Raw genomic sequence first — 17,178 nt, 5'->3', positions numbered from 1 at the left:
TATGGTGATTTATGATATGGCAGATGTACAAAACATTTTTCCCTGCTAGCTAAATATCCCTCATTGATTCTGGATGCAGGTGCACTGTAATGCATTGTGATCCTGTATCTTTATTAACAGTTCTGGCATCGGACCAGAATATCTCCGGGACCGCCTTCTGCAGCATGAATCCCAGCGACCGGTTAGGTCCCACAGAATTGGCCTTCTCCGGGTCCCCTCGACGAAACAATGTTGTCTGGCAGGACCCAGGGGAAGAGCCTTCTCTGTGGCAGCCCCGACCATCTGGAATCAACTCCTTCTGGAGATTAGGACTGCCCCCACCCTCCTTGCCTTTCACAAACTCCTCAAAACCCACCTCTGCCATCAGACATGGGGAAATTGATTCCCCTGGGCCATTTCCACTTTATGTATAGTCTGTATGAGATGTGTGATTGTTTTTATGTTAAGGGTTTTAAACTGTTTTAAATATTGGTTTTGTACTGTTTTTCTTGTTGTGAGCTGCTCTGAGACTTCGGAGAGGGGCAGCATAGAAATCTAATTAATAATAATAATAATAATAATAATAATAATAATAATAATAATTAAAAAAAAATATAGTTATATAAAATATAAAATATGTTATATATTCTTGGATACCAGCAGTCTGCCAAAAAGAATAGGGTATCAATAATCTCTGTCATTTTTGATTTAGTTATGACATTTCTTTTTTATTAAGTGAATATGACAATATTTTATTCCTAAGAGTCAGGTAACATAAGAGAGACAGTTTGATCTAATGGTTAAGGTACCAGGCTAAAAGCTAGGAGACTGAGAATTCTAGTCCTTCATGCTGGATGACTTTGAATCAGTCACTCTCCTTTAGCCATGACGTCAGGCTCCAGTGACAAATGGGTGGGCCAATTTCTGTCACAACCAATGGAACAGCACTATGATGATCTGAAAAAATGGTCCCTGCACTTTCAGTAAAATGACAGGAAGAAAGTAAAGAAAAACAACAACAAACAATATAAACCTTTTTTCCCTTCTTCAATTTTTTCCCCATTTTAAAATATTTGTATTTTATGAAACATTTAAGGAGGGGGAAGCATTCCAGTATACAATATCATATATATAAAGAGCTTGCAAGTATAAATATATTTGGAAATACTATTGAAAATAGCTGTACTTTAGAATGAGCAATTATCAGGATATTAAAAATCAATTACATTTTCTCAAGATAAAAAAATATTTTAAAGCTATATTTTTTGCCATGAATACCTTAGTTTAGCTGTTGCTGACAAGACAATAAGACAAGTCTTTGATAAGACTTTGCATAAGAAGTAACATATTCCTTCCATTGCACATGAGAACAACTGTGCCCTATTAATTGTAGTGAGGTACTCACTTGAGTTCTGGCAAGTTTTCGGATGATATCAAACTTCGAAGTGGATAATTTCCTGTTAATTTTAAATGAGTTAAACCATGTAGACCAGTTATAGGGAAAGAGGACAAAAGGTTGAATGACAGATCCCTGCAAAATAACAAAGCAACAACCAAAAATCAGCTTACAATGCTAGAACAGAATTTCCCCACATATGTGAATACTTTTTATTTTTTTAAAACAACAGAAATATTATTCCAGACAAATATATGCTGCCACTTTCAGAAACATTTATCTGACAAATAGTTTCTTTCTGTCCCCAGTTTCTTTGCCATTAAATTTAAAGAAAGCATTTATGCATTCTACTTATACTATTAAACAGTCAATTATAAGATATAATTTTTTTTACCATTAGCAGGGAGACTCCAACACAAAAAGGAAGGAAATTTTTGGAAACAACTTCTTGTTTGGCTATAAAATGTTTCATTTAGTTTGGAATATTTCAGTTTTTTCCCACTGTATCCTAAGATTCCTCCCATTTAGTTTTCATAAGGAACATATCAGTTTAATTACATATCAAAAAGACAATTTAAACATAAAAAAAGCAAGTTGATGCTGACACTTTCTACAGCAGTAACTGAAATAAACAGCAGTATAGAACTATAAAATTATTTTTCAGTTATAAAGAAAGATTATTTGTTATATTGTTCTTCTATTTTACAGTTATTTAAGCTCAAACATTAAAATAAGAAAAATACTTACATTTTAATAAGGGACAGTAAAGAAGAAAATGCATTGGCATGAATAATAGAGATTTTATTCCAAGCTAAATCCCTAGAAGAAATAAAATATCATCCGATTAATAATGTATAGTGTTGAATATTTTATTAACATATTAATAGCAAGAAATAGCTTCCAATAACTGATTTTAAACTTTCAGAAAAAAATGTACCTAAATTAATGATGAAATGGACTGAAAGTCACAAAAACTTGTGAAAATAGATTTTTAAGGCACTGAATTATAAGGATATCACTGTTTCAGAATACAGTGATCCCCCGGTTATTGCGTCCCCAACCATTGCGAACAGGGTAATTTGCAATTTTTGAACCCGGAAGTCAAAACACCATCTACGCATGCGTGCCCTTTTTTCTATGGGCACGCATGCGTAGATGGGGCCCGGCAGATCAGCTGCTGGGCGGCTTCCCTGGGTCTTCCCCCTCTTGCTGGCGGGAGGGCGAGCAGCGGGCATCAGCAAGGAGTTTCCCCACCGCCCACGCAAACTCCTCGCTGCCGCCCGCCCTTCGCCCGCCCACACCGTTCATTCTCGCCGCTTTCGAGCTGAGTCCTGAAGCGAATTCGCTCCAGGACTCAGCTCGAAAGCGCCGAGAGCCAGCGTGGACAAGCCGTTCGCTGGCGCTGGCTATCGGCGCTTTTGAGCTGAGTCCGGAAGCGAATTCGATCCAGGACTCAGCTCGAAAGCGCCGAGAGCCAGCGTGGACAAGCCGTTCGCTGGCGCTGGCTATCGGCGCTTTTGAGCTGAGTCCGGAAGCGAATTCGCTCCAGGACTCAGCTCGAAAGCGCCGAGAGCCAGCGTGGACAAGCCGTTCGCTGGCGCTGGCTATCGGCGCTTTTGAGCTGAGTCCGGAAGCGAATTCGCTCCCGGACTCAGCTCAAAAGCGCCGAGAGCCAGCGCGGACAAGCCGTTCGCTGGCGCTGGCTATCGGCGCTTTTGAGCTGAGTCCGGAAGCGAATTCGCTCCCGGACTCAGCTCAAAAGCGCCGAGAGCCAGCGCGGACAAGCCGTTCGCTGGCGCTGGCTATCGGCGCTTTTGAGCTGAGTCCGGAAGCGAATTCGCTCCCGGACTCAGCTCGAAAGCGCCGAGAGCCAGCGCGGACAATCCGTTCGCTGGCGCTGGCTATCGGCGCTTTTGAGCTGAGTCTGGAAGCGAATTCGCTCCCGGACTCAGCTCGAAAGCGCCGAGAGCCAGCGCGGACAAGCCGTTCCCTGGCGCTGGCTCTCGGTGCTTTTGAGCTGAGTCCTGAAGCGAATTCGCTCCAGGACTCAGCTCGAAAACGCCGAGAGCCAGCGCCAGCGAACGGCTTGTCCGCCGCCTGCCTGCCCGCTAGCGAGGAGCCGAAGATTGGGGGCGGCGCGGCTATTTTAAAATGTCACCGCCGGCATGGGGGGCTTGCCAGCACCCCCCGGACCCCCAACCCGGGTTTGGGGGGCTGCTAGGAAGCCCCCCATGCCGGCGGCAAACAGCTGCGCCGCCCCCAATCTTCGGCTCCTCGCTAGCGCTGTGGGAGTAAAAACACCATCTGCACATGCGCACATGGTGTTTTTACTTCCGCAGCGCTACTTCGCGAAAACCCGCTCATTGCGGGGGGTCCTGGAACGGAACCCTCGCAACGAGCGGGGGATCACTGTAGTAGAATAGCTCTAGATCCATGCAAATTTATATCTACCATCCATCCATCCATCCATCCATCCATCCATCTATTATCTATCTATCTATCTATCTATCTATCTATCTATCTATCTATCTATCTATCTATCTATCTATCTATCTATCTATCTGTTGTGGTTAGCTCTGGCCCAGCTTCTGCCCCAAGGAATGTGCAGGTGGATGTGAGGGAAACATCCACATGCTGCAGGCTCCCAATGGAATCTGCCGACGAAGCCTCCTCTGACCAAGGAAGCGTGAGTGACAGGGAAGAGGGGAGTTTGGCAGACAGCCCAGGAGGAGATCAATCATCTGTATCATCCCTGGATTCTGAACAAGAATTAATGACACATCCACACATGCGTAGAGTGATGCATAGGAGACAACAACTGAAGGATTATTACAAGCGAAAATGTGGTTGGGTGGGGCTGCTGTAATTAGTGCTACAGATAAAAGTGCAGCTTGGTGTTTTAGCCTCATGGCAGTTTTTCTGATTCATTGTTTCGTCAAGATCGTGGTTTTTGTGCTGTTCAAGATTGTGTGTGGACTCTCTGGACTTTAGAATTGGACGCAATTTCCCAGTTATTGGGTGAGCAATTGGATTGCATTTAACATGTGCCTTGTGTGTACCAGAAAATCACTTTGACATTTAAAAAGGGAGCTGTTTCTGTTTTTCTGTTTATAAAAACATTTGAGTTTTCCTTATATAGTGTGGTGTGTGTCTTCCTGGACTGATTACCCTGTAATTACGGGCGGTTGAAACACGCCAGCAGAACACTATCTATCTAAGCTGTCTTTCTCACTGAGGTAATCCTTCTCCCAGAAAAATGAAACATCCTAGGAAATATTAAAAAGGCAGAATATTATGTAGAATATCCCTAGAGAAATGGAGAAATGTGCTTTTAGGCAGGAAACATACTCACTCTAAGTAACCCCCACCTTTATAAATGTGCCATCAAAGAATGGCCCAGCTCACTCATCCACCAACCCCCTTTGTTAATATCCTGGACCAGTCTATTCTACATTGTTCTGGTTTCTGGTAGAACTTTAGCTATTACAAATAACTCTTACTAAATGCAGTATTTCATAAACAAAGAAACTCCATCTTTATTCTTTTCCCTTCCGTATTAAAAATACAGTTCATACTAGCACATTCCCGTTATCTTTCTTAATTGCATTCCTCATGCATTCGTCCCAGCCTCCTCCATTTAACAAGATTTATGTACTCACAGCATGATTCAAAAACAGCAGAAATGATTGTAAAATAACACAGAATGCATTTGCTTGCTTGGGAGCTGAACGGAAACACCTTTCATTTTAGCCTTACAACATTGAGACTTAATATCTTCTTCCAAACACCTGTTCCTTACGTTTTAGGACCCTTCTGAATTTAGGATCGACCCAGCGAACGTCTGATTCTTCCTCGCTAGATTCTGGACTCATAGCAACATCCTGTGGCTGGCCTCCCACCTGTTCTACTACCTGTAGCCCACCACTAATTCATAAACACTATCTGTATCCGAGTCCTCAAGTTCTTCATCATCCTCCAACTGACAAGGAGTATGTACAACATACATAACAAAGATCTACCTCCTTCAAACAGAGCCATATTAGGAATTGCCCAAAACACTTTCATTACCCCACATGGGACCTGGAAAGATTGCATCAGCCAGTGTGGCTCAAGAAAGCTTGGACTCAAGTCAACCTACAGAGTTGCCCCTGCACAGCCCCATGGGAGTCCGAGAGCTAATTGGAGTGTCTTACATACACAGGAACAGGGAACTAAGATGTGGGACCCAACAGAGGTCATAAAACCAAGGGACTCAGCATCTTTCTCCCCTTTTCTTTTCACCCTACATCTGGAAGGATGTGATCCACCTTTTTGGTTTAGGAGCTCATGCCATTCTTCTGTCCTCCATTACATCTTCTTTCCAAGCAGATTCCATGAATCCAATGTCTTTTTCCCCACTTGGAACTGAACCCAGAAGGATATTCCTTCCAACACTATATAATTTGTACTAGATTTGATAGGTATTTTTTAATCCACAGCAGTTTATTTGAAATTGAAGCTATTGTTTTCTTGTAATACTGCAGCCCTAAAATTTGAGGAATTATGTTTCCTTATTTGTTTCATCCCATTTTTCTGCTCCCGGGTTTCAACCATTAAAGCAGGTCATTTTAACAGAAATGTCGCTTGACTGCAAATGAAATGAAAATATGGATAAACAATGTTCATGCATGCAAGCAGTTTATTTTGAATTTGCTTTGGGTGACTGTGAGGGTGTGTTTATTGCTCTAGGATATGTTAGCAACCTGGGACAAGGCAGTAATCTTTGTGCCTTTTGCTCAGCTTTGCTACATTCATGGCAGCAGACTCCTCCCTTTGAGTCTCAGTCTTAAACTACATTGGAAGCACTGAAAGCAGAACAGTATCAAAGTCCCCCTAATATTTATTAAGGTTTTAAGACTCAAAGTCTCCCCCCACCCGACTAAGAATTTATTAATGCGAAATTTAATATTTTCAACCAAATTTTAAGCTGATCAATTCTTTTTTATTTTACACCCTCCCTACCAAATCAGTAATTGATGGGCAATCTCTGCCCTAACTGCAATGTAATGCTGCTGTTCCTATAAACCATGTAAAGAAATGAAAAGCTTTAGTTCTCACTCCTTCCAAACATTTTCCTTTTATCTGTCACACATGCATGCTCACAGAATACTTTTCATCTACTAAATCACCTTTCTCTCTAAACTTAAAATATATTTTAAGTACTGCTTACTTACCTGACTTCAGGGGTGGGCTACTGCCTGGACGGGGGAGGGGAGGATGCAGTAGGGCAGCAAAAATGGAGCTCCACCCCAGAGCACCCAATTTGCACTGAAAGATGTTGAAAGAAAATGCAGGGCGTCCTACATAAGCCATGCCCATAGTATGATAGTAAAAATTTTGGTAGCCCTTCACTGCCTGACTTGGTAACCAGGATCAATGTTATGATTTTCAATTATGGTTCACAACTAGTGTTATCTAGTTAAGATCTTTAGTAATCTGTGCAGGAGAATCAGTGACAGGCAGAGGTGCATGCCTACATGTGTCTATATTTTAATAAGACAGGTCCATTGATATTATCCACTGTTTCTGTTTCTCGTTTTGGTCCAAATGTTTCTGTCTAACCCTGTCAATTTTGTCCAATCTGCTTCTATTTGCAACATTTTCTTTCACAATTTTTGGGACCTACTTCTATTATATACATACTTATTTGTGGCAAGATTACATTATTATAGGCATTCAGCAACATAAAAAGTCTACACATACCTGTTTAAAATGCCAGGGTTTAGAAATGTGAAAAGAAAAAGTATTTCAGAATATTTTGAATCTTTAATATAGGTAGTCCTCGACTTACAGCCATAATTGATCCCAAAGTTTCTGTTACAAAGTGAGGCATTTATTAAGTGAATTTAGCACCATTTTACAACCTTTCTTGTTTACAGTTATTAAGTGAATCACTACAGTTGGAAATTTAATAATCTGGTTGTTAAGTGAATTTGGCTTTCCCATTAATTTTGCCTGTTAGAAGGTTGAAAAAAGGGACACCTCAAATATGAGCCAGTTGCCAAGCACCTGAATTTTGATTAGATGATCATGGGGATGCTGCAAAAATCGTAACTATCAAAAATAGTCATGTCATATTTTTCAGGGCCTTTGTAACTTTGAATTTATTTATCTATCTATCATCTATCTATCTATCTATCTATCTATCTATCTATCTATCTATCTATCTATCTATCTATCTATCTATCTATCTATCCATGCAATTTTTATGCCGCCCTTCTCCTTAGACTCAGGGCGGCTTACAACATGTTAGCAATAGCACTTTTTAACAGAGCCAGCATATTGCCCCCACAATCCGGGTCCTCATGAATGGTCATTAAATGAGGACTACCTGTATAACCATATACTGTAAGCAGTATAATTCAACTGAAAAACAAATTGAAATATTTTACGGTGAAAAATAATACAAAATTTACAATACAAAGTCTTATTCATTCTTCTGTAATGAAGAAAGTCGTTTTATTTTTTATTTTATTTTTCTATTCATTCAAGTAATAATAAAAGGCTTTACATGAATCATTCAAATTGGTTATTCTTCAGTGGTGTCTGCAAGTTAAATCTACTTCAAGGGTACTTTTTTTTCTTTGATGTGTGGCTGCGTGAATCCATTGCTGGAAATTGTCAATGTCAGAATGTTTGTTTCATTTTGCTAAATCAAATGCAGCAATTTGAACAATCAAGGAAGAAAATATATGTAAGATCGGGCAGGAGAAAGGAATGTCAGCTTCCATGCCTCTCGATATCAAGTACTGTAAATAATGTTTTTATGATGATACTCACAGGGAACGGAGGGCAACCAGCTGCTGAAATGTACCCGCATGGATTTCATATATTTCATTGTGATGTAAAGCACTGAAATGGCAAAAAATAAATAATTTAAGAAAATTTCTATTGATGCCCAAATTCCAAGAATAACTTTCATGACTACTAAACATTTTTAGCATATTGCAATCTTGTTTTTGAAAATTTGCCTGAGGAAAGTTAAAAAAGAATAACTCCAATATTAAACTCTGGCACTTTCTCGATCACTTTTCTTATATACAAAGCTCAAAACATTGTCGTCCCCCCCTCAAGAGCTTATACTCATCTATACATGCCCAAGCAGTAACAGTTTGATAGGCTACTTTAATTTTTAAAATATCAAAATCTGAATATAAGCAAACAAATATTCAGATTACTACATCCATAGATAAATTCTTTGTATTGGAAAAGATATGGAATCTTGCTCTTTCTGGGCATAGATACAAAGCATTTTAGAAACCTTACATTTTCTGAAGTTTTTCACAAGCTGTAAAACAGGGCAATTCTTCCAAACGATTATATGAAAGGTCTCTGAAAAACAAAGTAGAAATCCAAAATGACATGGTTCTGCTAAAAATTAAAAACTTATTTTACAACTTCTTTTGCAGAGAGATTTATATTAGAAGAATACTTCTTTTACTTGTTTTATATAATCTACTTTTTTTGTTTTAGGACTATCCCATATTTTTAGCAGCAACCAAAGCAAAATCTAATAATCTTCCCAGACTATACTTTAAATTAAGCAATCTTGCATCTGACCTTTAGAACTGTTGTATCTTGAGTTGGGAAAAGTGGTATGGGAACTAGAAGTCACTTTGAAAATCAATCATTACAAGGGGGAAAAAACTCCTCAAATGTTTTCAGCCAAAACCTAACAGATTACAGAATAACTAAAACATCTGGACTCTTTTATAGTATAATATAACTAATCAAAAACAAGCCATTGTAATTTTCAGAAATTGTAAAAAGAAGAAAAAAAAGGGAAAATCCATTTGTATCCTATACTCCTTTGTGCAGGGTAACCTCCTATGATCTTTAACTTAATAAAGAGTTTTGTTTCTGTAAATTGAAAAATGAGAGAGGAGGCCTGTTTACTTTTAAAGCCATAAATGGTAAGATTTTATTCCTATATTAATTATTAAAATATAGTTTGTCCATTCTTCAAATTCCTTAGAAACAGCTGTTATTTTTATACAAATGGAAAAAAAATTATATTTCCCTTCCTTTCCAGCAAAAGACTCTTGAAGGAGACTTACTTAGTGACTTGAAAATGAGGATAAAAAACTAAACCAAAACTGAACCAAAAATCCATACGTATAGAATACTGCAAATTTCACACATACTTCAGAAACATGAAGTCATAAAGAAACACTTGGAGAATGCAACCCAAGCTCAGTTACAAAAACAGTCAATTCAGTAAAATTGAAAAGAGCATTAAAGAAAGGAACTCGTATTACTGATTTCTATCTCTTGGCAGGAAAGACACGAGGAAGGGTGTGGTTTAGAACGTGGATGATGTATCTTAGTTCACAGAGAAAGCCAATCCAAATCTATTAACTAAGACTTGGATACCTTGTTGATTAAGGGACAGGTGAGTAGGAAGGACTAACTCTAATCAATATATTAGACAGATAAATGTAGAACATGTTCAGATGGCTGATTATCTATCTATCTATCTATCTATCTATCTATCTATCTATCTATCTATCTATCTATCTATCATCTAGCTATTTTCTACCATCTATCTATCATCTATCAGTTTGATTAATGGTATTAGATATTTACAAAGAGGTATTTCTCAGAATTGTGGCTTTGTAACAAATTTTGGGTGTATATTAATAATGTAGTTAGAATGTTGGATGAGCAGACTAGTACCAGATATACCAGGGGTAGGCAATTAATTTTGCCATGGGGCAACATGAGAAATTGGGATGGTTTTAGAGAGCTAATATAATTAACTCAGTTCTACCCAGTACTGTAAAGACCCAGACCCTGGCCTGACCTAAACATCCAGACTCACTCTACAGACCCCTAATTGTTTGCTTTACGACAACACGGTGCACCACAGTCATGGAGTGTTTGCGTGGTTTCTGTGCTTGGCTGCTCTTGGTAGGAGGTCGGGGTCCGCTCCAGTGCGAGGATGAAAGAGCTCACCACGTCCGCCAGGACTCCTCCGGTTCCTGCTTTCCTCATGATTCATCAGGAAAGCAGGAACCAGAGGCGTCCGCGTATTGGTCACAGATAGCGGGCGGGCCGGTCAAAGACAGCGGCCGAGCTAGATGTGGCCCACGGGCCCCCCCTTGCCCAGGTCTGAGATATACTCATCATGATGTAATGGGAAATGGAAAATATGGTTGGCTAATTCACAAAGAATCAGACAAAATGATTATTTTTGATAGTGATTCTACCTCCATAGAATTCTTGAAAGTTAGTTACAACAATATACTGGTTAATCATTATAACAAAAGAGCTGTTTCAGAGCTACTATTCGATGTTCAAACTGAATAAATATAAGAAAGAAAAAAGTTAAGAACATGTTGTTTCAAACATGGACTGCTTAACATCATATCTAAGCAAGAACAGAGTGTGTACTTTATTTCAATGTAAACATGTATTGACATGTTAAAAACATATTTAAGTAAAGCATCCTGTCCTGTACAAAAAGGTTTTTGAGTTTGGATTTGATATAAGATGGAGAAAATAGGATATTCCTGTTATCCAAAGTGCTTTCCAAAAACTAATGGCTTTTAAAAATAATTTGAAAAATAGGAAGAAATTTAAATAATTGGTAAAATCGTCATTGTACATATTCTTAAAATTTCCCCCTTAAAATCACTTATACAGTACATCAGGTTATTAGTATGAATCTAAACTCTTCATAGTATTGCTTGTATCTTGATCTACTAGAAATATCAAATTCTAGTATTTTCTTCTACCCTATAATGTTGTTTTCCTGAAAATATGACCTATCCCTAAGAAGCCCTAGCCTGACTTTTTTTTGGGGGGGGGGGCTTGGCCAGCATAGGAGGCAGCCCTTCCCCTCCCCTGCTTGGCCACTTAATTGGGGCCGTAGATCTGTTGAGGCTGCTCGACCCCTTAATTGGGATCATAGAACTGCTGAGCCACCGAGGTTTGGAAGCTGTCTGGACACAGCCTGTTCCTTTCCAGTGATCAAATCACCACCCAGAATCCGTCAGGAGTTGGGCGGCCTATAAATTTATTAAATTAAATTAAATTAAATGTCGCTCAAGAAAAGGATGCACATCCAAGGATTGTAACGCTGAAGGCTTGGGATGGAACCTTTTTGTGATGTCCGTATGTTCTGAGCTTGAGAAAAGGACAACAGGCAGGAAAATCCCCCTCCTATTTTCCTGCCATTCATCAAAAAGGCTCCATTCCAAGCGTTCAGTGTATCTCAGGACCCTGCAAGGCTTGTTGTAAGGTTCATCACATCAGCACAGCCTCTTGGTGCAAGATCCTTCAAGGACTGCTGTGCTGTTATGTGCATCAACAGCAGCAGTGTCACGAGGTTTGACATGCCGGTGCAGCCACTCAATGTAGGGTGCCAGAAGTTTGCGGATGTGCTGTCATTCACAAGTGGAGCACCATAACAAGCCTTGCAGGGTTCTGCTCCAAGAGGCTGCGCCGGTATGATAAATCTCATGGCGGTGCCGCCGCTCCTGTGCGCAATGGCACAACAAGCCTTTCAGCATTCTGCTCCAAGAGACTGCAATGGTGCAAAGACTAATTTTTGGCAGAGTTTGGGGGAGAGAAAGAAGCCAGGATCTCTTCTGCTTTCCTTGCATGCAACCAGCTAAATGTGCACAAAACACTGAGACTAGAGCTTGAAGGGGGTGGGGTTGAGCCCAGCTAGCTTCACGTGGGAGATGAGGTGCTGCAAGGGAGTCGATTTCTTGCATTGGCCAGGTACTGCTTGGCCATGCAGAGGACAGGCCTTGGGGTGCCACTCTGAGCAGGCACTGAGCTGGAAGCAGGAGAGTCAGTCCCCTTACCTGGTTGCCCTCTGCTGTTTTTCATCACATCTGTCTGTCTGTCTGTCTGTCTGTCTTTCTGTCTCTCTCTCTCTCTCTCTGTGTGCGAGAAAGAGAGAGAGAGAGAGAGGGAGAGAGAGAGAGAGAAATGGCAGAGAGGAAACCTTTTCAAACAGTATTGCTTGCAATTCTTGTTACTCCCCTTTGTTGTTTGTTTGTTTGTTTGTTTGTTTGTTTGATTGATTTTTATGCCACCCTTCTTCTTAGACTCAGGGCAGCTTACAACAGGTTAGCTATAGCACTTTTTAACAGAGCCAGCCTATTGCCCCCACAATCTGGGTCCTCATTTTACCCACCTTGGAAGGATGGAAGGCTGAGTCAACCTTGAGCCGGTGATGAGATCTGAACCACTGACCTGCAGATCTACAGTCAGCTTCAGTGGTCTGCAGTACAGCACTCTACCTGCTGCGCCACCCCGGCTCTGTTTCTCATTCCCCCCCCCTCTCCCTCCCTCCCTCCCTCTCTGTCTGTCTCTCATTCTCTCTCACACAGACATTTGATTGCTTGAAAGGAACAGGTTGCGATTTGCTTCTACCATAACCACATGCTTCCCACAATCTTCCAGAATTGTCCTTTTTTCAAGCAGCAGCAGCAGCAGCTGGATAGAGGCAGGGTGGGGAGCCAATTCCAACGGGCTTCATGGCTTTCTACCTCATCCTGAGCAGCTCCCTGAGCAACACAGCTCCAGGCCTGGCAGAGCGCAAACTGTGGCAACTCCCTACTCCACCACCACAAAGTGAGCTACAGAAGAGAGGGCCCCTCTGCCACAAGGTTGCCTGGTGCCGTGGGCAGGGTTGGGGATAGCAAGAGTGCATTGGAAACATCTCCAGGCATCCAGAGAGACGGAATTACTGGCCTTCACTGCTCAGCCATGGTTAAGGGGCTGAGCAGCTATGAAGTGACCATGTTCGCCACCTTCTGCATCTCAAAAAAAGGTAAGACTTCCCCGAAAATAAGCCTAAAAGAAAATAAGACCTGGTCTTATTTTGGGGGGAAACATATATTAACTTAATTTTTAAAAAACTAGAGAGAGTCCCTTCTGAGCCTTCTGCCCTATCCACTCTCCAGGTATAGGCTATGCTAATTCTTATCTGACTGTTCCATAGGCTGCACCTCTTCACTCCATTTTACAAGATCTTTCCCAATACCAATACACATCAGAACATTACAAAGTTGGGGAGGATTGTTTCTTTATCCAAATTAATATAGTATGGCTAATTTCAGTCCAGATTTCCCTTTAAAAAAGGCTTTATACTATTGATGATTTATCATTTAGATAGTTGTTAACTCCCCCTATAACCAATGCTATATGTATTCTCTGAATCAGTGGTATGATTTAACATTGTCTTTCCACTATACTTACAGTACTTGGAGATTAGGAAGTTGCTCACAAATTGATTCTGGAAGAGTTTTGATCTGAGCTCCTGTTAGGATCCTATTAAGGTATGGAATTTTAAATAGTTAATAATTACAATAGGAATTAACTTAGTCTATAGCAGATTAATCTGAAGTCCTGAGTCATATAACTATTTGTTGCTATTGGTCTAATTCATAAGAATTAAGAAGTATTAATTCTCTCTCTGTTGAAAAACAGCATATCTGAACCTATCTATAATCAATATTATGTGCATACATTTAAGAGCATAAGTAAAGGGCTAAGGGCTGAGAGATAAAGAAAACTCATATTAGGAACCTATCTCATAGATTTTCACCTGGTTCTCCACTATGCCATCAGTGAATCAATCAACTAAATATATGGGCTAAATATATTATTGATTAAAGTACAAGTCCTATAAGTAACAAATAAGAACCAATACTTACAAGCTTTCCAGGCTTGTTGTCCCAGTCAAATCAGGAAATTCTGTCATCTCTGAAGCACCATTTAATGTTCTATAATAACAAACAAAATGTATTAATGTTGTAGTTTAAGGAATGAAAGAATTTTTGTTTGGAACTAAAGTGCTTTTAAAGGTGCAAATACATACAGAGTTCTAAGTTCAGGTAAATGGCGAAAAGCAGACTTTCCCAGGGTCTGGATAGGATTATCATAAAAATGGCTGTGAAGAAAATGAATCCCACTGTAAGATTTAAATCTTCAAATTCTGATGCAATTTATTGATATTCTCATAAAAGAATTTATGACCTTGCCTGCAAGCTTTTTATTGAATGCTTATCTCCCAAACCATTTGCTTCCCAAATTATATACATACTAAATCATTAAAAAAAACTGAGCAAGAATCTCTACTTATCTTAAGATCCAAAATTTTAATCTAGGTTAAGTTTTATTTTTTCCAAATTATTGCTAGGCATCCTTTAAGGATTTCTTTTGCCTCCATGGAAATAGAAAATAGAGGCAAACAGTATAACTGTCTATCAAACAGATAAAATTTCCCCCCAGAATTTATTTATTAATTAAATTTGCATGCTGCCCACTGACTTTATTTATGGCATGGCTAGGACTAGAGAGAGTGCACTGGAGAAACTTCCAGGTGCTCAGAGAGATAGAATGAGATGCGGCCCCCAGCCCCCGCTGGCTCTGCTGATCCATGGGATTAAGGGGCTGAGCCTCCATGAGCTGACTGGGGAAGGGAAGGAGCTGTCATGATTCAGGGACTGCTGCCATCTTTGTGAGGAGACATGTGGTTGGACTGTCTCCTGTGCTGACCATACCCACCCCCTTCATTAGGGCTTATATTAGGCACACGCTTAAAAAAAACAAGGTTAGGACTTATTTTCAGAGTAGGTCTTGTTTTTGGAGAAACATGGTGTGTGTGTGTGTCTATATATATGTTTGTGTGTATGTATGTATGTATGTATGTATGTATGTATGTATGTATGTATGCCACCCCGAGTCTACGGAGAGAGAGGGGGCATACAAATCTAATAAATAAATAAAATACATACATACATATACCTATATCTGGAATTTAATAATATTTGAGAAACACTGTATCATATAAAATATTAAAAAACTAATATATAATGAAATAAATTAATTAATAGAAAAAGAAATAGAAAATTTTTCTAGAAAAAGTTAACCTTCATAACTTACATTGCTGTAAGTGATGGGTTGCCCATAAATGCCTGTTCAGGTATTGACCTTATGTTGTTATTATGAAATCCGCTAGAGAGAAAATAACAGAAATAGAGTACATACCCACAATATATGGAAACAAAAATTACGGTACTTTATAGATTACCCAAAGACAAAGTTATTCTAAATAAATTAGATTGTGTAGAAATGTACCAGCTATCATAATACAGGAGATTTTTAGTTCTCAATAAGTTCCTCAAAATGCTATAAGGATAAAATAAAATCTCCTTTGAATCAAATTTGATTCCTGGTGAGTTCATGGACATACTTATGCACCTTTTTGGGCAAATGGAATTGGTTTATCAATACATCTTTCTAAATGTTTTTTTGTTTTCATTTTACTTTCAATATATTCTGGTACACTTGAAACTCTGGTATTTCAATATGTATTTCATCCAAGTTTTAAACAGGCCCAACCCTGCTTAGCTTCCCAGCCCAGTCAATGGCTGCCATCTGATAAAATCAATAAAAGCAATACTAACATTTTTTCAATTCTTTCATACCTTTAATAATCTGTACAAATTAATTAATGAATGACATTATTACTTCTTCCCCAATAACCACAATCAAACCAAACAATAACACTTCCAAGTATACATTAATGTATATAAATAACAGATGTTCAGTCTCAAGGCATTTTGTATATACTGGCTTTTCATAGCATTTCTATATGAGAGTTTTGTTAAATGACAATGTAAATATTGTCATTTAAGAGCTAAGCAAATTATTTCCAAATTAACTGAAGTATATTATTTGCTTGCATAATAATATAATACAGGAACAAAACACTAAAGTTTTAATAACAATAATAATGATTGCATGGGAAATATTTGTTTTTCCACTGAGCTACAAATGAAGTCACTCAAGTTGAAATTAAAATATTGCAAGGCTCACTAAACTCATTTCATTGTTTGGACTGCTATTATTAGTGATTATATAATGCCTGTCTCTGAAAATTGATTGCATAAGAAACAATATATCAGTAGGAAAACAAAGTGAAAATGAACAATGGAAGGCTGTCAGCATTTGCAGACACACACACACACACACACACACACACACACACATGTATGTATATGTATGCATATGTATATGTATTTATATATAAAAATTTCTATTATTATCAGTTTCCTATTCACTTTCTATTGACTTATACAATATTTTTAAAAATCATGTTTTTACCCAATATGTTGTCTTTTCACTTGGACAAATTTTACCATCTTTCTTGCTTTTTCTTTCTAACCTCACATGCATTTTTCTCTCTCTTACATTATCTATGTACAGTATGTATGTGTGTGTGTAGAAATGTATACTGTAGCTTTTTAAACTATTTTCCCCTTAACAGATTTTGTGTGAATGAAAAAACCCTGGACAATATTATTTCGACAATCTCAAACTTGGACAGCAGAGACTTTATAATCATTGTCAGTCACACACAATTAGGCTAATGCAGTGTTTTTCTTTCTTCAGGGGAACCTTTTGGTGTCGTCAGATCTCTGGCAGAACCCTGGTTGAAAAACACTGCATTAATCTGTACATCCTAAAGCTGAAATAGAATTCTTTTATTGGCCAAGTGGGATTGGACACACAAGGAATTTGTATTTGGTGCATATGCTCTCAGTATACATAAAATAAAATATATACTTCTCAAAAAAAATAAAGGGAATATTTAAATAACACAATACAACTCCAAGTAAATCAAACTTTTGTGAAACCAAATTGTCTACTTAGGAAGCATCACTGATTGACAATCAATTTCACATGTTGTCAGCACATTCAACTTTGTGCAGAACAAAATATTCAATGAGAATATTACA

The 17,178-nt window shown here is 38.8% G+C and overlaps 1 protein-coding gene across 1 annotated transcript in view; it reads right to left on the bottom strand.

The window, feature by feature from the left end:
• Positions 1-17,178, bottom strand: part of LGR5 (leucine rich repeat containing G protein-coupled receptor 5) — an 87,031-nt gene that overhangs the window by 10,579 nt on the left and 59,274 nt on the right. The window contains exons 8-15 of the mRNA XM_070754758.1: positions 15,320-15,391; positions 14,253-14,324; positions 14,089-14,157; positions 13,631-13,702; positions 8,681-8,746; positions 8,195-8,266; positions 2,123-2,194; positions 1,385-1,510 (exon numbers count right to left, since the gene is read on the bottom strand). Coding sequence (XP_070610859.1) covers positions 1,385-1,510; positions 2,123-2,194; positions 8,195-8,266; positions 8,681-8,746; positions 13,631-13,702; positions 14,089-14,157; positions 14,253-14,324; positions 15,320-15,391 — 621 coding nt within the window. The remainder of the gene's footprint in view (positions 1-1,384; positions 1,511-2,122; positions 2,195-8,194; positions 8,267-8,680; positions 8,747-13,630; positions 13,703-14,088; positions 14,158-14,252; positions 14,325-15,319; positions 15,392-17,178) is intronic.

Source organism: Erythrolamprus reginae, chromosome 6, assembly GCF_031021105.1.
Source record: "Erythrolamprus reginae isolate rEryReg1 chromosome 6, rEryReg1.hap1, whole genome shotgun sequence".
Lineage (NCBI taxonomy): Eukaryota > Metazoa > Chordata > Lepidosauria > Squamata > Dipsadidae > Erythrolamprus > Erythrolamprus reginae.
This window is presented reverse-complemented; position numbering and strand designations above follow the sequence as displayed.